The following is a 27,760-nucleotide window of genomic DNA, read 5'->3' as shown; positions in this document are numbered from 1 at the left end:
CATCGAGCTCAAGATTGCTGATTTCAAGTGAACTATGGATATCAGCAATCTTAGAATGAAAGAAACTCGCTAGGTTATTGCAGAGTTCCTGTGATTGGATGGTGGGATCGGCTGGTTTAGGTGCCGAAAGAGAGTTGATTATATTGAACAGTTCTCTTGAAGATTTAAGGGAGGCCGTGAGGTTGGTAAAATGGCACCTTTTTTCTTCGACAATCGCCTTTTTATAATCTCTAAGTAGGGATTTGTGCAAGGCTTTACCCCGAGAGTCAGGACGAGCAGTCCAGGACCTCTCTTGTTGCCTGCATTTCTGACGCATTGATCTTAAGCGGTCAGAAAATCAGGGTTGAGAAGGACTTTTCCGGGCTGAATAGTGCCGTTTGGCCGGGGCAAGGATGTCTATGGCACTGGCTAAGGCACTGGAAAGCTCAGAGGCAGCTCTATTGGAGCGTGGAGCCATGAAGTGACTGACCGGGGTGTGCCAAAAACAACTAGGGCCCTGAAGGGTAAGTGTTGGTAAGGAATTTGTGGGTTCATAATGTCTCTCCCTGATAAGGTGTTACTTAAGGTAAGTAACTTGTCCATCTGATAGAGACATCTAGACATATTCCTTACCTTAGAACAGATACCCAAGCAATACCATCCTCGGAGGTGGGACTGTGGAACTGTTTCAAACCAAGAAATCCAGCAAGACGGAGAGACCAAATTGGCCCTCCCTGCGGACCAGAGAGTCCAGGCAGTAGTGTCTGGCGAATGTTTGCAGAGATGCCCACGTGGCTGCTTGACAGATGTCACGAATCAGGACATTATGCTGAAGAGCTGTGGTAGTTGCCTTCGCCCTGGTAGAATGGGCCCTAAGGCCTTCAGGAGGTTGTTTCTTCGCCATGGCGTAACATTTTTATAAGGAGGCTGATCCAGCGGAAAATCGGTCCTCTTCTGAACTGTGTGCCCCTTCTTTGTTTCAATGTACTTTACAAAGAGTTGGTCATCCACCCGGAACTCTTTCATGCAATCAAGGTAGAACGATAATGCTCTTTTTGGGTCCAGAAGGCAGAGATGCTCCTCTTGCTTGAAAGAATGCAGAGGTGCATAGAATGTGGGCAAGGTAATAGATTGTCCCTGATGGAAAGGTGTTACCACCTTAGGCAAAAAAAAGATGCCTTGTGCGGAGCACTACTTTGTCTGTGTAGACGGTCAGGTAAGGAGGCGAAGATGACAGTGCCTGCAGTTCGCTAACCGTCCTGGCAGAAGTCATTGCCACTAAAAAGGCTATTTTGATAGTGAGCAGCGGGAGGGGCAATTGTGCAGAAGTTCAAACTGTGCACACATCAAAAAGGTAAGGACCAAATTAAGGTCTCCGGGGCATAATAAAAGGAGAAGGGGGAAACAGATGGGTAAGCCCCTTCAAAAATCACTGTACAAGAGGTGATTTAAAAACCGATGGCTGATCTGGCAGCCGAAAAAAAAAGCAGACAGGACCGAAAGGTAGCCCTTCAGAGTTCCCAGAGCAGAGCCCTACTGGGCCAAAGAGGATGAAAAGAAGGATATCTGATAGAGAGGCAGTCAAGGGGTCAACAAACCATTCTGTACAGTATCCCAGATGCTTGTTGACAGCACTCTTTTCACATATACCGGTCACTACACCTTGCATTGAATGTTTAAAGCCTGAGGTGTTTGGCAATTCACCTACTATCAATACAGACTCGCTAGAAAAGGGAGATGATGTATCAAAGGGTTTCAGCAATTCTCCGTGGGTAAATGTGATGGTACATATTTGGAAAGATTCTAATTAAACAAGTCATTTTACCCATAAGTGAAAGAATCAAATGTAACCAAAATATTAAATATGATTTTGATATTTCCTGATACTGTACAGTTTATAAAATAATTATATAAACCCTAAAACATGCTTCTAAACCCTGCATCTTTATGTCAAAGACCAGAAAAATAAAAAAAGCAAAAGGAAGAAGAAAATATTGAAGTGACGTTTTTAAACAACTAAACACAAGCAAAATGTTAGCCCAGTCTTTCTTGCTGATACCTTGCATAACAAAGATACATTGTAGTGGCCCCTTCAGGAAGAAATAATAACTACTTTCACTTTCATTTTCCTTTCTTTGAATGGCATTTAGTTTGTGGTTGTGCAGGTGTTTTTTCACTGTTTATATGTTTACACTGGTGAGGGCTTTTTCCCTTTCGGTGGGGTTTTATCAGTTATTAAAGGTTTAAATCTAAAACAGGATAGTTAGGTATTTACAAAATATTTGCAGGCATATACCGCCTTCGTGGAGGGCTGCCAGAATAACCTCACAGACTTCTGTAGGAAGGTCAAAAGCTTTCCACTGTTGCTGCTCAATCTACACGTAAGAAGGCAGCGAGTGGACAGGTTTGGTTGGAGGATCCTCCGCTGCTGCTGCGACAGAAGATCCTTCAGAAGGGGCAGCTTGATCAGAGGATCGATGCTCATTGAAAGAAGCTTGCGATACCAGAGTCTCCATGCCCAGTCCGGAGCTACAAGGATGACTTGGGCTCAGTCACTCCAGATCTTTTTGAGCACTCCAGGCAGGAGTTGTATTGGTGGAAATGCATACAGGAGGCCTGTGCTCCACTCGTGACAAAAAGTGTCGCAGAGCAAAAGGTGCTTTGGAAACTCCAACACGCAAAACTGCTTACATTGCGCGTTCTCTTTGGAGGTGAGCCGATCTTACCAAGGCTCTCCCCACTGTTGAACAAGACCTTGCAACACCTCTAGATGAAGACACTAGTCGTGATCCAAGAGGCACCAACAGCTGAATTTGTCCGCTTTGGCGTTCAGAGAACTGGCTAAATGTTGAACCACTATGGAAATGCCCTGTTGTTCCAGCTAAGTCAAGAGACACAAGGCCTCTTGACAAAGGGTTCACGACCCCAATCCGCCCTGCTTGTTGTAGTACCACATGGCGGTTGTCTTGTCAGTGAACACCTAAACTAGCCTTCCCTTGAGGGATGGTAAAAAGGTTTTCAGTGCCAATCGGATCGCACAAAGCTCCAACAGATTGATATGGAGCTTGGGTTCTGCGGGAGACTAGAGTCCTCAGATCTCCACCTCTCCCAGATGGCCGCACCATCCCAGAAGGGATGCATCTGTCACTACTGTGAGATCTGAGTGGGGAAGGGAGAGGGATCTGCCTCTGACCCAATCACGGTTTGTCAGCCACCACTGTAGGTCATTCGAAGAGCCCTCCGATATCTGAATCAGGTCGGTGAGATCTCCCTGTTGCTGTGCCCATTGGAAATTCAGGCCCCACTACAGAGCTTGCATGTGCCATCTGGCATGGTCCACCAGCAGGATGCAGGAGGCCATGAGGCACAACAGCCTCAGAGTCATTCTCACCAAAATCCAGGATAGAGGCTGAAACATCTGTATCCGAAACTGCACTGTGTCCAGAACTGCTCCAATAAAAGGGAGCGTCTGAGAGGGAGTAAAGTGTGAGTTCAGCATGTTGATAGTGAACCCCAGCGAATGCAGGAGATTCAGCGTAGTCTGGAGGTGGGAAATGACTGCTTGGTTTGAGCCGGTCTTCAACAACTAGTCCTCGTGTTTGAGGACGACTGGGACCCATGATATCTGCAGATGGGCTGCGACCATCGCCATCACCTTGGAGAACACCTGACTAGCAATGGTGAGGCAGAAGGGGAACATGGTAAACAGAAAGTGCTTGTGGCTCACCGTAAACCACACAAGGGTGAGCATATTGAAGTACTTCCTCTTGCGGAAGTAGTTGAGGGCCCAGAGGTCTAGGATAGGACTAAGGTCTCCGTCGTTTTTTGGAACTAGAAAATAGCAGGAATAGCAATCACAGCCTATTTTTGGCCCGGAACCCCTCTCTATAGCTCCATTGGCCAAGAGAGTCTTGACCTCCTTGCGGAGTAAGGCAAGGTGATCCTCCGTCAGCCAATCATAAGTTGGAGGCATGGGTAGTCTAGAAGAGGAGGGAGTAACCTCTTCAGACAATTTACAATGCGATGGAGGAGGGGTTTGTGGCTTGATTCGACTTCTGGCCACCTGATCCTTGGGGTCAGGGTGAAATGTGTTGCTGAGCTTGCAGGGCCATCTGGCTTGAATATGTTGGTGCGGTTGGAAGCCCCTTCTGTAGCCACAAAAGGGGTGAAAAGCAGACACAGGCTGGGATGACTTGGTGAGGCCTAGGGACTTAGCCGTAGCCCACGAGTCCTTAAAGTGCTCAAGCACTGCATCTGCCTGGTCTCCAAAGGGACGGGAGCCATCAAAGGGCAGGTCCATAAGATTAGCTTGGACATCCCTTAAAAAACCCAGATGTCCTCAGTCAGGCGTGGCGCCTTACAGTCAAGGAAATCATTCTGCCTAGAGAGTCTGTTGTGTCTAAGCTACAGCGTATGGCAAACTTCGCTGCATCTCTCTGAAATAGCTTGGGAGAGGAGAGCCCGGTCCTCCTCCGAGGCTCTTGGCAGCACCTGCACAGCTGTATCCCACATCAAATGGGAATAACGGCCCAAGAGGCATGTGGTGTTTACTGACTGCAATGCTAGGCTGGTGGAAGAAAAGATCTTCTTACGAAGCTGTCCAGCCTGGGGTGTGTGAAAGGGAACACGTCATGGGAAGTGGATGCTTGAACCATTAAGTTTTCTGAGGTTGGATGGGTGGAGAGGAAAACTGGGTCGCCAGGTGCAGGGCGGTGGGGGAGGGCATTGGTTCTGTTCACAGCCACTGTGCTGGGCTTGGACCAGGTGCCCAGTAGAATATCTGTCAATGCCTTGTTGAAGGCAGCAAGGGACTGGAGGTAGAGATGCCAGGCAGCAGGACCTCAGTCAAGTAGTTAGTCTTGACTGCCACCTTAGGAAGCTACAGGTCCAAGACCTCACAGCTCTATGCACCACCTTTGCAAATGAGGCCCCTCCTCCGTAGCCAGGTTGGGGGAGACAGCATGCCAGAATCTGGAGAAGTGTCCAGGCCGCTGGCATCACCCAGGTCCACATACCAGTCCAGGTCTTGATTGGGTTTCCGGATTTCTAAGGGATCCTGCTGCCCCTCCCTATTATCATCATCATCCATTCCTAGCCCTTCAGGATAGGGCAGGTTGAACGGCAGGAAGCCGTATGGCTGAGTTGGTGCCGGTGGACACCCAACTGGCATCATGTTGTCTGGAATAACAATGGGGGAGGCACTGCCGGAAGATGCCAGCGACGCCAAGGGCCTCAGACGAGACACCGGAGAAGATCGCAGAAGTACGACCGGTGCTGGTTCGGATCCAAGAGGAGGCCGTGGCCGAAGCCGGAGGGGCGGAACCCATGTGATTTCCTTCAGCTTAGCCTGCGGGCCCGCCGGCAGGGTCATGCCACCCAAATATGGCACACATAGCATCATAAAATTCTTTTGTGTGGGGGTCGCTTTCAGCCCCAGAAAGGGAGGGAAACGCGGAGATGACCAAGATACCAGCTCCGCGGAGCAAGGCCTCGAACGAAGTGGCTCCTCCGTCTCGTCGCATGCTTTTTATGGTGCTTCTTACCTGACCGCGATGACTTCGAGGAAGAAGACTTTGACCCCCATCCCCGGAGTAGTGCTCGGACCTTCCTCTCGACAGAGTTAGAAGGACAAGGCAACCTCCGTGGTGCCGTACGCTGGGCCACAATTAGCTTTAGGTGCCACTCCTCAAAGCCTTCAGCGCCATGGCCCGGCAATTGGAGCACGACTTCGTATTAAGGTCACGTGCCAGGTATCAGAAACAAAGCAGGTAGGGGTCCGTGACCAACATGCCTTGGTGACAGGCGCAGTACTGCTTGAACCTCGAGGTATTCTTGGACACATTTACACACCAAAAAGTCAAAAAAAGTCTGTCAAAAAGTGATGGAGGGTAGCTCTCTTCGACAGATCTGCGGTGGGTGGCGAGGAAAGAAAAGAACTGACAGTAGCGCGCCAGAGTGGCGTCTATATAGACGACCTAGAGGTCACAATGACGACTATGAACCCAACGCCTATGGCGTCACACTGAGTCGACTGAAGCCACCTATCGGCGCGTAGGGGTACTGCTATCAAAAATCTTCCTGATCCAGCCTGATGCCTGGAAGTTCAAAGGTAAGGAATCTGCGGCTAGATGTCTCTATCAGATACATGTCATTATTGGCCTCCCTGTCCAAAGCAGAAGGGATGTATCATCACAACTGCCTTCATGAGCCATTTTATTTGTAGGTATGAAGTGCTTTCCTGCCATTAACGGGGTCCAAACAAGAGGGTCATGGTCAGCAGGTTACAGAGGCTTTAAATGAGAGATATTGACAAGCTCTGTCCATGCCCTCAAGACCTGGGTGGACGGTTTTACTGCACATTTATTACAGACCCTACACTGAGCCGGGCAAAAGGTGCCAGGGGAATGCACAACATTAGCTATGAGGACATGATTTTTGTTCTGATAGCAGACAAATGTTTATTGCTTTCTGAAATATATTTAGGAGTGCATTTTTTAGTATACTACTAAGATCTAAAAATGCACCTTTGCTAGCTCGGGCTTATCTGTATTATTAGTGCACAATAAAGCAAAGCTTTTCCTAAGAGGAAAATGTAATCTAGACAAAAGTACAGCCCACTCTGCACTAACTGAAATCACAACTAATGGAAGGATGCTTGTTACAGTGAAGTGCGAACTTAATGCCAATAGAAAAAATGTGAAACTGGTAATCCTGGCCAGTTAACCCCCTACAAAAAGAACAGCGATGCTTTGCCAAGACCAGGACAAGTGTGGGGAGCCTGCAAATCATGAATGCTTTTCTTAAGCAAACCTTCCAAGCAACTATGAAAGCTGCGAAAAATCTTTGTATAAGTTTGACGAGGCTTCTATGGGCCACAAATTTACAATCTATTGTCTTTCTTGGTGCAAGAATATAGCTATGTACTCAATTGATTCAGCTTTATTTCGTCACTTGGATAGTTCTATGGGGTGGGGACTCTGGAGGGTGAATTTTGTGTGTGATTAAGAAAATTCTTACACTGGATGATATGCATTCCAAAGTAGAGTCCCTGTGGCCATCACACCACTACAGCCCTTCATTACTGATTTTAGAGACTTGCGCTTGACTTAAGGTTACAGTAACCTGCTTCGGTGCATTTGGAATTGAGCAGGATGCCTGTGGTGGAATGAGAATGCCTCTGATGAGGTGAAGAGGGATGTACCGCAATTGACTGCACAAGAAGGTGGTACAGTGACTTTTTGTTTTCACTAGCATCGCAATTATCTAGCTTGTGCCAGAGGCTTAGGCTGGTTCCTAGTAATGAGATGTTCCATCATGGCGCACCAAGCATACACTCATAAAGGGTATATGACTACTCTCCATACCCTTGATGAATCAGGGTATGGAGAGTATGTGAATTATTAGTTGACCGTACCTTTTTCCCTGTGTAGTCTCCTGAACCACTGTTATGTAATGTTATGTGAACTCCAAATCCTTGCACTGACATTTCTGGTGCATTACTTACCTTCAATAATTCTATTTCTGGTGAATACTCTATCTAAAGGAAGATTTTTCACCTTCAAAATATCCCCAGACTGGATCAGGAAGATTTAACTGCATTGCGCCCGTGTGCCGGTAGATGGCGTGGCATAGCTCCATGCAGACTTTACACCATCCTGGAAGTTGTATGCAAGTACAACCCCTGCATGCTTAAGTCAGTTTCTTTCTTGGCTGTTTGTGCCCTCGGATGTAGAGACCAACAATATACAGCAATATCAGCTTGCAGATTCCTACATTGGGACTTTTTTACATTGAAAAAGACGCCATTCCATATAACGGGGAGAAGGGCAGTTTAGAATCTGCAGTTAAAGTATCCACCAGAAAAAGTGGAATTGAAGGTACGTAACTTGTTAGACTGATGGATATTCCTAACTGCAGAATCCTCACCTTTAGACTAGATACCAAAACAACACCTCCCAAGGTGGTGAATCTGTGGAATGGCTCAGATCAAAAAGACCTGCAGGACCCAGAAAACAAAATGCCGTCCCATTGGACCTGGCTGTCAGGGCAGTAGTGCTCTGGAACGTATATACTGATGTCCATGTTGCAGCCTGACAGATGTCAAGTACAGGCACGTAGCAGGCTTTGCTCTGTATGCAATTGACCCTCAACCACTCTAGAGGCTGCTTCTTGGCCAGTGTGCAGCAGATTTTGATGCAGAGGACTATCCCCCCAACCCCATAACCTTGCCTTTCTTTTCCCCAGAGAAACTTACAAAGAGATGCATGTCCATCTGATCTGATGGGCTTTGGAGCCATCAATGTTGAAACTCAAAGCTCTTTTTAAGTTGCATATGCTGGAGTCGCTCTTCCTCTTTTGAGGGGTGAGGCGGGACAAAGAAATTTGAAAGAGTGATGGATTGGACAATATAAAAAGACCTAACAATATTAAGCAAAAAGGCCACCTTAGTCTGCAGTACCATTTTGTCTGAAAAAAAGGTGGTATATGGTGGCTGCACCGAGATCAAGCTTAGAGATTGCTCCATTAACAGGCCAATGTTGCGACAAGAAACACAGTCTTCAGAGTCAGGAGACCTAATGGACAGCTGAACATGGGTTCGTACGTACATGAGGAAAGTGACAACCAAATTAAGATCCCACTGAGACATCACAAAGGTTTAGGAGGAAATAAATGAGTGAAACCTTTGGAAAATGTTGTCACAACAAGTGATTTGAGCACTGACAACTGGTCAGGCAAATGTAAAAAGGCCAGGGAGATAACTTAACCTCTTCCGCGCTGATGATGGAACCACTCCGTCATCAGCCGCGGTGGCGCTGTGCTGATGACGGAGCGGTTCCGTCATGGCCCGCTCGACGTGCCTGCGCGGCGCTGATTTCGCGCCTGCGTGGCGCGTTCTATTGAGCGGGCGGGGCCATGACGGAACCGCTCCGTCATGAGCACAGCTCAACCGAGGCTGGTGACGGAGCGGTTCCGTCACCAGCATGGGTGCGCCGCGCGCCCCCCCCCACCCCCTTAGCGCTGCGGCGGAATAGCCGCCGCAGCGAAGGTGTTAAGGGGGCCCAATGTAAATCCTTGCTATTTTAGAAATAAAACAAACAATAGGAGATCCAACAGTTTGGCCTACAATAAATGAGTATTACGGATGCCACACTAGGCTAAAAACTTGTCCCAGGACCCAGCAAAGACAGACTTTGTAAAATGACAAATGGCAGCTGAGATGACATACACTTCAGGAAGATGATCAAATGCAGTCAACTGCTGCCACTTAATCTCCAAGCATGGAGATGCAAATTGTGCAGGTGTTGGTGAAGGAACCTGCAATGTTTCTGTGACAGTCTTCCTGAAGGTGAAGCCTGATGCTCGCGCTCAGAAGTTTCAGGTGCCACTCTGCGTGGCCAAATCTGGGGCCAATAGGATGACTTCGGCATGGACGTTCCTGATCTTCTTCAAAACTCTGGGCGGTAGAGGCAGGAAGGCTTACAGAGGTTCAATGCTCCAGTCTAAGTGGAAAGCGTCTCTACGGGAGTGCCTTCTTGGAAACTCCAGCATGCAAATGTTTTAAAATTGCATGTTCTTGGCTGTGGTGAAAAGATCTAGCCACGGTTCTCCTCACTGCAGGAAAATGCCTGTGCCACCTTGAAGTGGAACCACCATTTGTGATCCGCCGGGTGCCGCCCAACTGAGCTTGTCAGCCCTGGCATTCAAAGATCCGGTCCTAGTGGTTCACAATCAAAGAAATGCTCTGTTGTTCCAACCAGCTCCTGAGGCGAAGTGCCTTCTAGCACAGAACACAAGATCCCACCCCGTCCTGCTTGTTGCAATATCACATGGCAGTGGTGTTGTCCTCGAGAACCTGATCCACCCTCCCTTTGTTGGACATAAGAAGGCCTTCTGAGTCAGGAGAATGGCCAGCAACCAGACCTCTGATCTCCACCTCTCCCAGATGACCTCCCCATCCCAGCAGAGGCGCCTCGGTCACCACCATCCGCTGTGTGTAGGGCAATTCCAGAGTTCTGCCGCTGGTCCAACTGAAGTTGAGCCACCACTTAGGCATTTTGAGGTCTCCATCAAAACCTGAATAGGATCCGATAAGTTTCCCTTGGGTCTGGGCCCACTGAGACAGCAGGTTCCATTGCAGAGTGTGAATATGCCACAAGACATAGTCCTCCAGCAGGATACCGGATTCCAAGAGGCCCAGTAGCCTTAGAGGCACTGCCCAGGACAGAGGAGGAAACATTGGGATCATGGCCTGATAGTCCTGGACTTGTTGGAGATCTGTATCCAGGAAGAGAGGAAACTGGTATCCCCAACCTCTGAAGTTGTGCTGTCACTACCGCCATCACTTCTGGGCCCCTGGTGGGGCAGAAGGGGAGCATGGTAATTTGAAAATTCTCCTGCCTAACATGAATTCTAAGTAGCATCTTTTGGACTGAAGAGTGTGTACAAGTAAATAAGGTTACTGCATGTCCAAAGCCACCATCCGGTCACCTGGATCCAGGGCAGACAGAATCTGGGCCACCTTGAGCATCTTAAATTTGTCCATTCAATAGAAGGTATTCAGAGGGCAAATTTACAAAACAGAATGAAGGCATTCATCGTTCTTGGCACAAGGAAATAATGTGCGTTACAGCCAGTCCCTATTTCTGGGGCAGACCTCTCTCTCTGGCTTCTTTGGCCTAAAGAACCCCCACTTCTTGGAGCAAGATGGACAATTGCTCCTTAGAGATATTTGAATGTGGGTAGGAAATCAGGTGGGTCGAAAAGGAATGGCATGACAGACTTGTTAGGAGATCTGGAGGACCCACCTATCGGATGATTAATTTAGCCATCCTTGGATGAAATATCTGATCTTGCTTCCCAAAGGACGGCTGTGTGCCGCTTAAGTGCAAACTAAAGCAGCTTGGTGGCAGATGCTGGAGGGGGAGGGACTTAGAAGTTTCCTGCCCTTGATGGTGTGTGCATTGCCTGCTGACTACCCGACCATAAAAGAATTGGGATGCCTGTTGCTCAGGTGTGGGTGGTATGTCAAACTGGTGGAGTAGCCTTGAAAATGGCAAAACTGGTGAGGATTCTTTGATGATGTGATATAGATGTCTCGGAAATGCTCTGTAGCCTGTTTTACTTTAAAGAGTTCCAACACTAAATCAGCTTTCTCACCAAACAGGACTGTCTATTAAAGAGGCTAGCAAACGAAGGGGTCAGTGATTATGCTTCACCCCGCGCTGACTATATTTAATGCTGCAGCATAGAGGCAGTCATCCGCTTTGACCTAAGGGGCCCACATTTCACGTTTGTAGGTCTGGAAGATAGGACAACCACAATTGTTATACCCCCTATTAGATACTTTCTCCACTTACACAACTTTGTTTGAGTATACTTAGGTAATCATTAGATACCAGCACTAATCTTCCCGACCCTGACTTAGGGTAGGAATATTATTTTATCATGCTTTTGGTCGCCTGTACCACTAAGGCGTGAAACAAGTCCACCGACACTATCTGCACCTGTCGCTGAATTTTTTCTCCTAATTAATAGGAGCTAACAATGAACACATTACTTTATCCCTACCAAGGGAGCCCCAGAATATATTTGTTTTTTGGTACTCCTCAGATATTTTTAACACCACCTCACTTACCCCACACACCCGAACTCACCATTATGGCTATTTGATTGAAAGATCTCTGCCAAAGAGCCCTCTTGCGGGGCCTGTGGGGAATTGCAGCGCTGACCCTACAAGGAGCAATAGCCCGATGATGAGTCATGACACCCTTACAGGTGTGTGAGGGCACTATTTCCTAAATAAGAAATGCAATCTTACAGGAACAGTTACCCTACTGATATTTTCATATTAAAGAGGCTTGCACATCTCCAGAGAAGCCCATAGATTGCAATACAGCCTGGTGATGGGTAAGTGTCTGCCAGTCTCACCTGTGAAGGTTACATGTGCAGTCAATCCCCCAAGGATCCAAAGTGTTGCTTGTGGCATTCATTAATTGTGTGAAACCCCTGCCCAATTTGCTAATGGTGAGAGGTGGGGAATATCACATGTATGCCTCTTTAATTTAGCTGGCACTTCCTCTGAACGTGACTATTGAGATGGATAACCACTTGAATAGGATTGCGAAGAGTGTGAAGGAGTGGATGCAGGCCATCTGGTTGGCCTTAAATGCCAACTAGAGAGAGCTGGTGATAATTGGATCCAGATCTGATATTGCTAAACTTGGTGAATATATAATACGATAAAAGAAAGACGTGGCAGAACAAGGTTTCAAGAAAATACAATCTTTGGTTTATGTACCGGATGAGCAACCTTTGCTAGAAAAGAATATTTATGCTCTGTCAAGTGCCAGTAGATATTATACCAGTACTATAGTTAAGCTACGGAACTTTCTCCAGAAGAAAGATATGGCAACTTTTCCAAGACCGAATATCTGCACTCACGTAGATTTTTGTAGAACCTAGTTCTTGGGACCCCCGAAGATCCTGGGAAGAATGCATGCCGCCTTAGCACCATGCTAGTGCTAACTGCTCAGCCAGCACAGTCAGTAGTATCCAGTCCAGAGCAAGCTTTGTGGTGTTCTCACCATCCTGGATGGTTCAAACCAAATCAGCCTGGAATTCCTCTGGGACTGTGGGCAAGATCTTGCCAACCACATCCCCCTCCAACAGCAAACTTTTGACACCGACCGACCGAGTGGCTTGGTTGGGTGAGAAAAACTCCAGGTTGCCTAGCGCTGGGTTGTGGTGTCTGGCAACCAGCCTGTTCACTGGAGGGCAGATACAGTCCTTGGGTGTCAGTCAGGGCCTCATTAAATGGGAGTAAAGGCTCTGATGAAGTTTGCAAAACCTTTGTTAGAATATCGGTTTTGGACCTGCATTGTGGGCGATTGAAAGTCCAAAACTGCCACAGCTAGTCCCATCGCCATGGCGAAGGAGGCATACTCTTCTGTTGTTGGCACTGGGAGAGTGTCCAACCCACTGGCATTCTGTAAATCCAGCTAAACAATTGTCTTCATAATTTTGGGGAACATAATCCCCCTCATTACCAGTGCCATCACCAAAGGCGGGATATGGCTCTGGACAGAGTCCAAGCAGAAAAGATGTTGGAGTGCGGCTCCAAGATAACAGCATGGTTCTGACTGAATCAAAATTAATTGTAGCCAGGTGTGTTGAAAGGGCTTTGAGACACAACCTCTGTCATGGCCAAGATGGACTGAGCTTGGAGTTGGGGAGGACCATAGGAACAAAGTTGTCCTCTGCTGCTGGCATCATCGTCAATGACACAGGGACTGGTGGGTAACTTCGTCCTTGACTGGGGAACAACCCGGCATCAAAGAGGAACCCGAGGTGGGTTCTGGAGGCATAGCGAGGATGCAACAACTGGGCCCATCAGCACATAAGACAACGCCATTCTGCACCCGCCCAGACTGAAACTCCCAGACACAGGAAACTGAAGGGCTCGAGTACTGTGTGCAAATGAGAGACTTTAGAGCAGAACTGCTGCATGAGCCAAGATTGCATTACTATAATCGCATGAAGTGAAAAGTGAAGTGAAGTGAACTGTTGGGCATAAATATGCCTAGGGGGTGACTGACTGAACTGCATATTTCTCTAGCCAATGCAGTTTCTCAAATTAGATTACTATGGACATTGAGATGCTGGATGAAATCCTTAAGCAGGGGATATTTGGCAGGTTAAGGTAGAGGTGTTTTCCAAATGATGGAGCACCTCAAGATCAAAAGCAAATCTTTAACCCTGTGTTGCATTCCCCTAATTGTGCTGTGAAGTATTAAGTAGCACTGAGTTATTAAAGTACTTTCTACATTCAAAAGACAAGTACCAGCATGAACTATACATTATTGTTTCTGTTGGTTTGTTGCGTGTCTCAACTTTTGTCCTCTACAAAACCACAAGCAACAACTGATCTTGCGGACAAATAATAAGGCTGTGGTAGGCTTGTCTGCATATATGTAACAGCAAGGCAAAATAATGTGACATTTTTTGTGATGTGGTCTGAAGTTCTACAATGGACATTTATCACAACCAGTAAACGCAATGATCACATATTTCACAATCACATATTTTAGTACCCGTCCTAGCATCGAGAAATAAAGCAGTCAAAAGGATGGAACTAAAAACCAAAACAAGGGGAGCATTAAAGTAATTAGATTATGTTCAATCATAAAAGGATATACAAGCTCAAACAAGCCAAAACCTGTAGTTACCTGTGGGGTGTCCTTCTGCATTGGTGTAGTAATCTTAAATTTTGTTCTTTTACTGCTGAACGTCATATTTAATGAGAACGTGGATTCTAGGTCTATGTCTTCCTGTAAGAAATAAAAACACATTTGCAAGCATGTCAAACAATCCATAAGAGACTGGCTCTTAAGCAAAAAATACATTATAATTTACATCACAGGATACCATTCCAAAATTAAAAACATAAACCTTCATTGTACAAACTCTGACTCTAAAAAGATGATCATATTACCACATTGTGTAGGTAGGTCTACTTATTTGTTCCTCTTAAAGTGGGCTACTCTCCCCCCAAAAAATCTACTTTCAAAAGAAATTCATATTATTCAAAGCTGATAAAGTAACAATCATGACAACATTTTCCAGATTTAAGTAAATTACTAACACAAACTTTCCTAAAAAACAAAACCATCCTTACTTACAAATTTATTAATAAGCATTGACATAGCCAATAGACCTTGCCTTTGGGACCTTATAAGTGTTTAGCCATGCAGTACATTATCCTGTGTGCTGTGCCGCCAGGGAAAGGAGAGATATACAAACATTACATGCTGGGTCATGCAGTCTGATTCTGGAATACATGGTTGCCTCAGGAAATATTTATGGACACATTCCAAGGCTTTTTAATGCACAGACGGAAAGACAAGTACCTAAATGCAAGTCAACAGAGCTACAACATTCAGCGTACGACTGTATCACTAGAGTATCGAACATCCTATGAAACCAGCCCCCGAGAATAGGAGCACATGGCATACCAACAACAACAAAATGCTCCCATTTGTCAGGTAGAGAAGAAACCGGGCCGGCGTCTGCATCACTTAATCTCCGAGCATCTTAAACTAAAAAAATTAACCTGACCTTGTGTAATGTAATTTGTGCTCATGTAAAGCACTCCAACATCTTTGGGTCGCTTGAGTTCACATTATATAATAAGAAATGCCTGACAGTCCCTGGGGAGCTGCTGTGAATGTGCTTTGAAATTAGAGCTGTAAGAGGAGGAGGACGACAGGAAGAGGCAGCGGGCGGGCATGCAGCCACATGGGAGTAGGTGTGAGGGATGAATGCTGCTTCCATTTGTCAGGTTGAGGGGAAATAAAGAATAAACAGAGACCGCGTCTGCATCACTTGATCTTCGTGCACCTCAAAAACAAAAAATATATAGCCTGATCTTGTGTAAAGCAATTGGCGCTTTTATAAAGCGCTTCAATACCTTTGGGTCTGTCAAGTTCGTGCTCTATAAAAATGTCCCCAAAAATTAATCTGATATTGTGTAATGTAACTAATGCTTATGTAAAGTGCTCAAACACATTAGGGTTACTCGGGTTTACATTATATAGACAAGCGTCTGAGAAAATGCGACGGGAGTTGCCCAAGCCTTGCTTTAACTGCGCCGAAGGTTGGGCTGGTGAAGGTCATGTGACTGAGGCTCACTAAAGCAAAAAGCTGCAAAGCGGGAGGGATTTGGAGGAAATCCTCACACTTTAAAGTCCGAGAAAACTAATGAAGTGCCCTTGAAAACAGCGTCTGAAGCGTCTGGCATTTCAGCTCGATATTTGAATGGCATGGGGAGATTAATTGACAGGCGTCGTAGCTGAACCACAGAATAGGTGAATAAAACAATGACAAAAGAAGTAATCATAGAAAAAAACAGTACCCCAAATGAAACAATCATAGAAGCGTAATGTTAATAGTAATTGGGCGGTGCTCTGTGGGAGGAAACCAAACACATAATGCAGGGACAGGAAGGATTGATCACTAGCCAGCCAGCATTTCTTGAACAACAATCGAAGGGTCAAATAAAAAGCAAAGGGCGGGTTGTAAGCCCACAGAGTGAATACAGCATGTTTCCAAGAGAGAGCGCAATGCGCTGCCTAGGCACGATCTAAAAACCAAGGAAAATGAGTTCCTCCAAAGATCAAGAAAACAGGAGCAATTGTGGGGGCGTGGCCAACAATATGGCAAAGTACACGCTTTTGCTGGAGCTACGGCAGCCCATACTGTATCCTGTTGCAATCCTGCCTTCTAGTCTCCATCCAACCAAGCAAAACAATATCCTTGGCTGCCCAAGAGATGGGAGCGGCGAGAGAAACAATTATTTATTTTAAAAGTTTTATCTAGCGCTAGCCTGACCCATAGGTATCAGAGCGCTTTACATATACACTGTAAAAACAGAAGGAAATTGCATTACATAGTAGGAAGGCAGTAAGGAAGCAAAACAGAGATTACAAAAATACAACATGAAAAATAGGTAAACAGTGCAGGTGAGGGAGAGAAAACAAACGAAGCTGGCTAAAACAGTCCGGTCACCAACTATCCTTGAATGTCAAGATAGAGAGGAGTCAACTCGGATGATTGAAGTCTAGGTTAGTTGACGTTGGTCAGGAAGGTATTTGTTAAGGTGATGGAGTTTCAGGTCCCTTTTGAAACAGGAGAAGGAGGGGTTGCATCTGAGGACTCTAGGGGGAGTGTTACACATCCTGGGAGCATTGCCAGAAAACGATCGAAAGTGGGTGATTTTCTTTTTCAGTTTCGGAGGATAATAAGGAGTAGAGTTGGAGCTTCTCAGAGTTCTGGATTGACCTGCTCTTACCAGCTTGTTGTTCAGGTAGTTGGGGGCCGGAGAGTGAAGGGTTTTGTGTGTGATGCAGGCCAGCTGGTAAATACACCTCCCTTCCATGGGAAGCCAGTTGAGGGAGTTGAGAGCTGGAGTGATGTGTTCAATTCTTATTACTCTAGATATGAGTCGAGCGGCCATGTTCAGCACTGCCCTTAGTGGGGCTAGGTGAGCTTTTGGAGTCCCTGTTAGGATGGCGTTCCCATAGTCGATTTTAGAGAGAACTAGGGATTGAACTACTGTCTTGAGGTCATCATGGGGAAGAAAAGGTTTCAATTTCTTGAGGTGTTTTAGTGAGAAAAGAGCACCTTTTGCAGAGTTTTTGATGTGGGCCTCCATTGATAAGTTCTTGTCAAGGGTGATGCCTAGAGACTCTACTGAGTCTAATAGGACGAGGGGACAGTTTAGGGCAACCAGATTCTTGAGCCACTCTTGGATTGGTCGATGGTTGCTTTTTGGAGAGAACAGAATTAGTTCAGTTTTATCTGGGTTGAGCTTTAAGTGATTAGCGTTGAACCAAGTTTGGATCTCGGTTAGAGTGACATTGAGGTGTCTGTTGTCGCTGGGAGACTTGATTTTGAAATAGATTTTGGTGTCATCAGCGTAGAGGTGGTAATTCACTCCAGCTTTTTTCAAGATGATTGTGAGGGGCACCATGAAGAGATAGATGAGGGACGGGGAGAGGATCAAGCCTTGCGATTAAACAAAGAAATACCTGCCGTTGAAAGCTCATGCGACACTGACCAGGGGCAGCAAGAACACCAAAAATGGGGGAGAACTGATCCCCAACGGCCTAAGGAGAGCAAGTGTTCAGGGAGGAGTGGACGAGTACAGCAGTCCTGACCATCGAGAACCGCTCTGAAAAAGGAGCTCTGAGGCCATACGGACGAGGGAACTTGACGCCGAGGGCTGAACTGCTCGTGTGCCTGGGGAACCTCTGCGCAGACCGCAAAAGAGAGCATGCCGGGCCTCTGGCGAGGGCCGCACAAGAAGGCCTGTGCCCAGAGGTAAGGCTAAGACAATTCCCCCGAGAGGAAGCCTGACCGTGCAGAAGCCGACCGACAACCCCTGAGAGCATCACAGGTTAACCCCAAGTGCAGAACGGCACCAGAAATGTCTGTCGGAGCCTCGCTGTGACTGAACTTGATGCTCCAGCGTGTCCTCTTGGGAGAAACTAAGGCCCAGGGACAAGACCATAAACCCCTCCTTGGGATTCCAGGAAGAACGAGAGACCAATGATACACTGGCTGGGGCGGCTGAGCAGATCACGCCGAGCGAGGGGACACACAGAGACCAGGGGCAGAGTAAAATCACCGCAGCCCACCAATCCAAGCTAAGACCCATCATCCCTGGATCTTGGCGGCAAATATGATACCCAAGGGGCCAGACTACGGGAGGTGAAGGAGAGAGGGTCAGAGGGAGCGACTGTGAGTGCCACAGACTACCGGGGAAGAGGCACCTTGTCAGAAAGACCCTACACATGCCCCCAGAGAGCACAAATGGATATGCACTGAGCACAAACTCGCCACTGTGAAACACCTGGGCTACCCTGTGCAGCCGTGATCGGGATTCTGCAGTAGGGACGACTGGGAATGGTGTGAACGCCTCTCAACAATCAACCAAGTACACTCCTGCGAGGGGCAGAAACTCCACCGAAACACTGGCTCAGTAAACTGTAGCTAGAAACCTGTAGCGAGAAGCAAGTGACGGCCAAGCCATAGAGGGAGGCGCGGGGATCTTGTGCCCACCAGGAAAGGAAGAGAGAGACTCACTGTATAAGAAACATGAGACCTACCTGTGCCCGGCCTCCCCCCACCCACCCAAAAAGGCAATGACACAGCGAGAAGCGGGAGGGACACTACAGATTGCACCCTTTCCCGCTCCTCCCCAATACAGCAGAGATGCGAGGAAGAGGGAAATATTCCTGAGGTACCAAGAGGGGTGCAGAGGGCCGGCAACCGACGGGGGAAGGTTGCATTGGGGGGGGGGGGGTGCCCTGAGGGTCACCCCCTCTTCTTTGGCGCGATATATCACGCACTTGTATACTGAAAGATGCCCAGTGATAAGGCCACAGTACCAGTAACAAAATAACCAAACCCTATGATGCACCAGGACATGGCAGCATAAAATGGCGAGGGACAAAGACCCCAAAGTCTCTAAACAGGGTAAGATGGATAAATATACAAAAATGATCCCCCATCATGTGAAGCAGGTGAGATGAGTGCTCCGCCAGACAATGCAACCCTTCTTCAAGCAATCCACTCCTCAAGAGAAGCGCTGGAAGAGAAAATGTCTGAACTGCAGTCCGATGTGATCCTCCTGCACCAAGATATACGTAATGTCTCTGAGAGGGTTACGCAAGCAGAACGTCACATTTCTGAAGTGTAAGATAAATCATACACCTTTTATAAAGAGGTCTCAGGCCTAACAGCAATGCTGAAAGAAGTATCCTGGATGGTGGATGATGTCGAAAACAGGGCCCCAGGAATAATTTATGCTTCATCTGATTTCCGGAGGACACAAAGATCAGACTCCAGAGCTTTTCTGACCACACGGCTCAAAGACTAAATACCAACTGTTGAATTCTCAAACTGCTTTATAATTGAACAGGCTCATAGAATGCCCAGTGCGCGGCCTCCGCCCGGGGCAACTCTGAGACTGATGATTGCGGGATTTCTTAATATTCAAGATCAAGACGTAATACTCCTTGAGTGGAGAAAACTCGGAGAATTCCAATACCAAGATAATGGTGTTCCCCGACTACTCCTGTGAAGTACAAAAATTCCGACACACATTTGATTTGCTCAAGATAAAACGAGGAGCTCTCTGAATCCAGTACATGCTGCTCTATCCCGCAAAATTGAAAGTCCTCTTCCAGGGCAAGTCATACTTTTTCCAGACCCCCGAATAAGCATAGGCATGAATGGAGGAACAACCTTCACAGAGGAAAAGCCAAGAGGCAGGAGATCCCCACTCAAGGCTACCCCCAGAAGAACTGGTGCTAGGCAGAGGGGAGACAAAATAAGAATCTGGCCACCGAGACTCGGGCAGGAACTCCTCATCGTCCCAAGGAAAGAGCAGACCGCAAATCACGGACATAGAGTACAACTCGACATACGACAAACTCAGAAAGAAAAAACCTAGCGGACTTGAGCACAGTGCCTGTTCAGTGCCTCGAACGAGACAAACGGAGGTGGTTCAGTCGACGAAGACAGCGAGCACCCGCTCCTCCGCAACATCAATCATAAGGAACAAGCGACCGCAGAGATCACCGCCCACGAACTAAGGCAGCAGCAACCCCTTGCAGTGAGCAAGAAGGATGAAACCCGGGCTACCTGGTGACCGAGCTAACCCAGGACGACTAGGGACCCCCCTTGGTAGCAGCTCCTCTAAGCCAGAGTAGACACTTGGACTAGTCCCAAAGTAATATCCTTTTTTCTTTTTCATGAATCATAATAGTTTGACTTAAGGGGAGGGAGGGGATACAGACCTCTCAGACTGTACCAATGTCAGGATTGTCATGTTGACCATTGGGATATTTGACGTGGGAAGTGGGAGAGAGTAGGGTGGGGGGGCCAAACGGGGTGATGGAAAATACATTGGGTTGCTTGAGGGATTGTAGTTCATGTTTTTAGCCAGGCACCAGGGACCCAAAGAAACTCAGAAACAGATTAATGCATGGACCAGCCGCGGGGCACACACAAGTGGATGCTGAGAGATCGTGCACCGTCACAATGGGTGAAAAGAGTTATACTGTGCTGACATAGAATGTCAATAGATTGGGAACAAGGTTAAGAGGGGACTAGATATCAGGTACCTCAAAAGGCTCAGGCCTGATATAGTCCTCCCCAGGAGACATACTTATGCAGCACACACTGTGCCTCTTTGAAGAAAGGGCCGTATACTGTACTGGCACATGCGGGCTTCACATCGGGATTTAGGGGAGTTGCCATACTAGTCAGGAAAACAACCCCCTTTCACACAACCAATACTTGAAAAGATCGCAACGCCACATATGTCGCAGTACAGGGAACATGAGGACTGAGGGAGTTCACCCTGATCAGTGCATATGCCCCACCACGGCTACAGAGCCAAACACTTAACAAACTTGCTGAAAAATTCCTTGGGTCAGGCCCCTCCACGTATATAATGGGTGGTGATTTTAACGACGTATTAGACCCACAAATAGACCGATCCAAGGTAAGCGAGGCGACACGTACACCTACTCCACTGGCCGAGTCTGCAGACTTGATCGGACTAACCGATCTCTGATGCAGACACAACCCCCAAGGCACATAGCTACTCATATTTCTCAGGGGCCCACAGAGTCTTCTCCAGACTGGACTACCTTTTCACACCTGCCACTGAGTTGGGAGGAATTGAAAAAGCATAATACTTAGCCTGGGGCATATCAGACCATTCATCTCTGTGGCTGACGGTGGGTGGGGCTCCCCCTAACTCTCGACTGGAATGGCGACTGTCGTTGTGAGGGTTGCACGACCGCACGGCAGATAAGAAAATCCGGATAGCTACAGAACTATACTTTCATGAAAATGAGGGCACAGTTCCCTCGGCAGTCACCTTATGGGAGGCGTACAAGGCAGTGTTGCATGACAGAGCGCAAAACAGCAGCCCACAAATGAAAAGAAGAAACCGGTCAGGTTGATGCCTTTGAACAGAAACTACTAGAGTCACATTAACCCTGACACAGATGCTCAATTTCTCCGCCAGATTGTGGTGACACAAAGAGAATACCGGACACTGGTGGAGGAAGTGCAAACTCAACTTCAGGCCAGACAACACCGACTTTATGAGTCCGCCAACAAAGCAGGAAAGCTCCTAGTTTGGATAGGCAATAAGGAGATAGAGGCAAGGTGGTTGGTAAAGATCCACAATAATGGGGTGGCCCACACTATGGCCTAGGCAGTGGCGGACGCATTTGCCTGTTACTACAGGGTCCTCTACAAAGGCAGGCCCCTAGCTGACAAGGCGCAAAAAAAACAGCTATCTTAGCACCATAGACACTCGCACGATCACAAATGAGGACCGAATGATCCTTGATTGTGACATACCGATACAAGAAGTGGGGGACGCGATCTCCAGACAAAAACTGGGGAAAATGTTGGGTCCGAATGAGCTACTACCCGAATATTTCAAACGCAACGCCAATCTATTAGCCCGCACCTTTTGAATATGTTTGGTGCTGCGTCGACAGAACGGGCACTTCTGCCTGACCAATGCCTACCACTGTAGTGGTAATCCATAAACCTAGAAAGACTCCCACAAATTGTGGCTCATACCGCCCGATCTCACTACTTGATGCGGAAACCAAAATACTGGCCTCAATTAAAGAGTTCTGCTTGTTGGCAGCAATCACTTTGCTGATCCACTGTGATCAGTCAGGCTTCATGTCTAAACGCGCCACACGCTTCAATTCACATGCTCCGCCGCCTGGACAACTGAATACACGCGGTCAGAAATAGGCTGCCCCTACGCCCTCTTCTCCCTTGATGCAGAAAAAGCCTTCGACGTGGTACACTGGCCATTTAATGCCCCATGCCCTATTGAAGTTTGCATTTGGACCTGCCTTCATGGCATGGATAGACTTGCTATACACTAATCCCAGGGCCAGAGTGGTGCGAGTCAATGGTCCGACGTTGGTAGATTTCCATTGGAGAGGCACTAGACAGGGGTACATGTTATCCAGTTACTATTTGCACAGGTATGGGAGCCACTCGAAAGCCTAATCAGAGCACACCCTGACTTGAATGGCTTTAGCAACGGAGCCAGACTCCTCTGAGATAAGCGCATCTCATTATATATTGACGACATACTATTATACATCAGTTACCCCAACGTGAGACTCTCAATGAAACCATACCAATATAGAGAATACGGCAACCACGTTGGATACAAAATTAACTGGGACAAATCAGGTCTTTATGTGGTGGGGGGCTCGCTTGACCCCTACAGCATACCAGAGCAACTGACGGTGGTTGGGGAGGGCTTTCGATACTTGGGGCTTTATATCTCTATGGAAGACACAATGTGCATCAACCGTAACATCGAAGGAACACTAGGGTACTTCTGGGAGGATGTGGTGCGATGGAGATGGCTACCTCCGACACGTCTAGGAAGAGCCGCCATTGCAAAATGATAATACTCCCGAAATTATTATACGTGCTACAAAACATATATTGTCGAAATCCAGAAGCAATCTTCACTGTTATCAATGTGGAATTACCCACACTCCTCTGGGACGGTCACTACCCGTGAATAGCACTACCCACACTGCAACGTTATCAATACAACGGAGAGAGAGCCTTACCGACATACGATCCAATTATTGGGCAGCCCACCTGATAGTCATTTCTGAATGGGGACACATGCCCAGGGATCACCCCATCTACGCCTTGGAAAGGCTCCAATTTCAAAATCGCTAACAGTTGGTCTATCTAAATTGGGGCAAGGGAACCAAAAGACTACTGCCGGCGACTCAGAGGGTGGTAGAGGCTTGGAAAGGGCCCAAACACAAAATGAAATGGGACAAAAGAAACACCACTCTGGGAGGCCACAAGACTACCAGAGATAAATAGGCTACAGGGATTTAAACGGTGGGACACAGTAGGAATCTCCATACGGGGTGACATACTCAAAGGCGAGACCCTGGTCTCCTTCGAGGCACTCCAAGCCGAGTTCCAACTAAGCAGCTCCCAAAGATATAAAGAACTGCAGCTACAACACACTTGAAAAGCTGAGGCGATAGATCACACAGTGCTTCCTGAGTTCGCTCCGCTTGAAGGCAGATTACTGCAGGAAAAGATTTTCGACAAAGCGGACTCTTGGACCTATAAAACACAAATTAATAATATCACAGATATGTTGGAGGCCCTTAGATCCACATGGGAAGTCACAACAAGAAAGTTACTAGATATCAACTGGGAAGAGGCCCTGATGCACCTGAGGAAGTCACAATTAAGTATAAAATCCTGCATAGAATATACTTTGACAGGGCGCATCTCCATGCTATGGGGAGAGCAAACACACAATTGTCTGAGATGTAAAACCGAATGTGGTATGTACATAGATACATTATGGGAATGTCCTCATATAGAAATCTACTTGGACCAGACATTGGGTGAACTGAGTGCAATATTGGGGGTTGGACTGCACAGAGAGGCCAAACATGCACTGCTGGGGTCTCTACAGAGATTGACTTACCTCGAAGCAAACTCCAATTATGCAACCTAGGACTGGTGGTGGCTAAAAGTGCGGATTCCGCCTTAGGCAGCGCAAATTTAGTAGCGCAAGTATATTGGCCTTCAAATAAGGGAGAGATGCCACGTTGGAATTTGTATATAACATCGCGCAGAACTAACGCAGCCACGAGTTCATAAAGTACGGAGAATTTTGACATCCGCTTTGGAAACCGGTAGATGAGTATTATATTTGACTGAGATATACATCCAGTAATCATCTGGAGGGACCAAAAGAAAGGGCCCTATATTGAAGGTTCTAACTCGGCTCATTAGCCAAAACATTTTGAAGACTCCATGAGGATTACCAAAAATCTAACTCTTAATCCAAATAACTTGAAACCTCAAAACTCAGTGCGGTTGGCACCGATTTCTGATTGAATTTTTTTTTAATATACAAGGAGAAAGAAAATTAACGTCCTGAAGAAGGTGGTAGGATTGTGAATTTACCACAGAAACGCGTTGACGCCCATAAAAATAGTGGTGTTAAATTGAGCAAGAGTTAACGCGAAGTTAGAGACAGGAAATTTAGACCCATGTTCTATGCTGTCTACAAGTCTAGCTTAATTAACACAGTAAAAGACACAGCCAATTGTGTTTATAGTTTCTCCTTTTTCTCAATTGTTTTTAATGTACTGAAACTGCTATGTAATTGGTGTATAACATGTATTAAATTTTGAAGAAATAAAATAGATAAATATCTTTATGATCAAGTGGTGGATTTATAAGTGCTTCAAATCTCGTGCCATTAGAGTGTGTATGAAGGGTCAGTGTGATAGTACTCTCTATGCTTTAATGTGTGTCCTATTGAAAGGGAACCTTTCTTTTTTAACTTAGTTGCTAAGAGAGACATTGCTAGACATTGGGGAGCCCCCGATGTCCCTACACTCACAGAATGGAGGGCGGGTATGGACCTTTACATGGTTGCAGAAAGGGTAACATATAAAGCCAGGGGCTGCTCCAAAACGTTCACTAGGATCTGGGCCCCATTGTTGAGGCACTACAGTTTGGAAATAGTAAATAAGGACAAGGAAAACAGCCACACACTGGATTGAGTCAGAGGCCTGGGAAGGAGGAGACCTGAGAACACACCCCTGGTCCGAAACTCACACCGTGGGGAAGGGGTCAGAGGGACATTTCCTGTACCTTTAACCCACCTGGAAATAACCCTTGAAAGTATGTGCCTTCTACACTATTACTCGCTAATGCTATAATCTGTATCAGGAAAACAAATCTACGAAGTTCCAATGTACTGGCTACCTTGGTTTCAATAAAAACAGTTTACAGGAGCAATTGTAATACGAAACCTTTCCTACACACCCATAATGCCAAAGTAAATACACACTTTTGTTTTACTAAACTCAAAACCATCTCCAAAACACCATCTCCAAAACACCACATCATCACCCTGCGTCCAACCTAACATCGGCCACCAATTGTTTCCTAGTACATGGTTAGTTGTCCAAGGCCTTCAAAGAAGCTTGAATCACCAAATTACAGGAAAGGCATTTTAATCAACCAGCGTAGTATTCTGGCAGAGTTATGGTTCTCCTTGATCTATCAACTTGTGTTAGGCCATCCAGATACAATCCTCTGAATACTTAAAACCTATACAGAGATAACCAGTAGCCCACTGAACTTGATCTAATACTTCCTTTAAAAAGTACCCAAAAGTCAAATGAGTTAATTTGAAGGAGATAAAAATATCTAATGTGCCGTACACAAGTTATTTGCACTACTCTTTAATCTTTTCAGTTTACAATTATGAGAAAAGGCATGTGTGTCACACCACCAATTTAACATCTCAGCATAACTACCCCTACATTTAAGGATGGATGCATTAAAGCCTCCAGTGCTTCAACAGAGCTAAAACAGAGATCTTTGTCACCTAATCATTCCTACAGCGGTCATATGTTCCAACACTCTAACAGCCTCTGTAATCACAGTCCACATCTCTGGAGTGATCTTTAATTCAGCATTACCCTTCCAAAATCAATGCAATGTGGAGAAACAGATTTAAATTCCAACTCCTTCGGGAAACGCAAACCCATCACATTTTCCCTCTTGAGCACAAGGAAAAGGAAAAACCCGAATTCAGGGAAAGCCGCACCAAAAAAGGAAAATGTAACTATTGAAGAAAATAACAGCCAAAATAACTACAGCCTTCAACAAAATTGTACCCCTTACACCATGTCCTTTATTACATGACTCACTTACACAGAACAAATATTTGTGGAAGTATTTTTCTGCACAGAATGCATAATGAGAGCAAGGTTGAATAACCTCTGAAAAACATTCAACGTCATTCAACGTCATGCATGAAACAGTGCTTAATTTGTAAAAGAATGAGTGACGGTGGCCAACGCCCTGCTTCGAAGCCTGCGGTGAGCGCTATTAAATATCAGCACGCTGCACAACAAATCTGCGTAGTCTTGAATCTATCTCACCAGTGTTCTGTCTGCTGCATAGCCCAGAAAAAGAGAGAAAATCAAGCACATCTAGTACTGGGTGTGAAGCACAAGTTACTTACCTTCGGTAACGATATATCTGTAAGAAACATTAGTTAGTGTTAGATTCCTTATCTTAGAATATCCCCAGGCGTCAGACTGGATCCGGAAAGTTTTCGTCAGCAGTACCCTTGTGCGTCGGTAGGCGTCGTCTGCGGCTCCGCATCAGTCGTCGCGTCGTGATCGCCGGGATGACGTCGTCGGAGTACTTAGACGCCACCCTCGCACGCTGAGGTCAGTTCTGTACACAGCTTTCCGCGCCAGAAACGCAGAGCCATGATAGAGACTGACACTGGTGCCATGAAACTAGGGCCCTAAAAGGGATGTCCTTAACCCTAGATATCGGTTCGCAGAACGGGGAGGATGGGTGGGGCGGTAAGGAATCTAACACTAAATAATGTTTCTTACAGATATATCGTTACCGAAGCTAAGTAACTTGGGCATCTGAAAGAAACACGTTAGTGTTAGATTCCTTACCTTAGAATAGATACCCCAGCAATACCAACCCCGGTGGTGGGTCTGCGAACCAAGATCACACCAGAAAGTCCTGGAGAACGGAACGGCCGAAGAAGCCATCTCTCCGTACTTGGTTCTCCAGATAGTAGTGCCTAGCAAACGTGTGCAGCGAGGCCCACGCAGCTCCCTGACAGATGTCCTGCAAGGGGACTCCCCAACCCAGGGCAGTAGTAGCCACTGTGGCCTGAGTGGAATGGGCGTGCAGCTTCACAGGAGGCTCCTTTTTCACCAGAGTAGCAAACCTTGATGCACAAGACGACCCACTGAGAGATGGTCCACTTGTGCACCGCCCATCCCTTCTTAGCGCCCACGTAACCAACAAAGAGCTGGTCGTCCACCCGGAACTGGCGTGTGCGATCTAGATAAAAGGACAGCGTACGTTTTGGGTCCTGACAGTGGAGCCTCTCTTCCCCTATCAAGGGATGCGAAGGCGGAAAGAAGATGGGCAAGGTGATGGACTGCCCGATATGAAAGGGTGTGACCACCTTGGGCAGGAAAGAAGGACGAGTCCTCAGAACAACCTTGTCCGGATGGACAGAGAGGAAAGGAGGTTTAGAAGATAGAGCCTGGAGCTCACTCACTCTCCTGGCAGAGGTGATGGCAACCAGGAATGCAGTTTTAAGAGTCAGAAG

The 27,760-nt window shown here is 46.8% G+C and overlaps 1 protein-coding gene across 1 annotated transcript in view; it reads right to left on the bottom strand.

The window, feature by feature from the left end:
• CUL2 (cullin 2) overlaps nt 1-27,760 on the bottom strand; it is a 517,464-nt gene that overhangs the window by 45,347 nt on the left and 444,357 nt on the right. The window contains exon 19 of the mRNA XM_078663320.1: nt 14,205-14,306. Within this exon, the coding sequence (XP_078519446.1) occupies nt 14,205-14,306 (102 nt within the window). The remainder of the gene's footprint in view (nt 1-14,204; nt 14,307-27,760) is intronic.

This window comes from Lissotriton helveticus, chromosome 10 (assembly GCF_964261635.1).
Source record: "Lissotriton helveticus chromosome 10, aLisHel1.1, whole genome shotgun sequence".
Taxonomy (NCBI): Eukaryota; Metazoa; Chordata; class Amphibia; order Caudata; family Salamandridae; genus Lissotriton; species Lissotriton helveticus.
The sequence above is the reverse complement of the archived record's forward strand: the minus strand, read 5'-3'. Positions and strand labels throughout refer to the sequence as shown.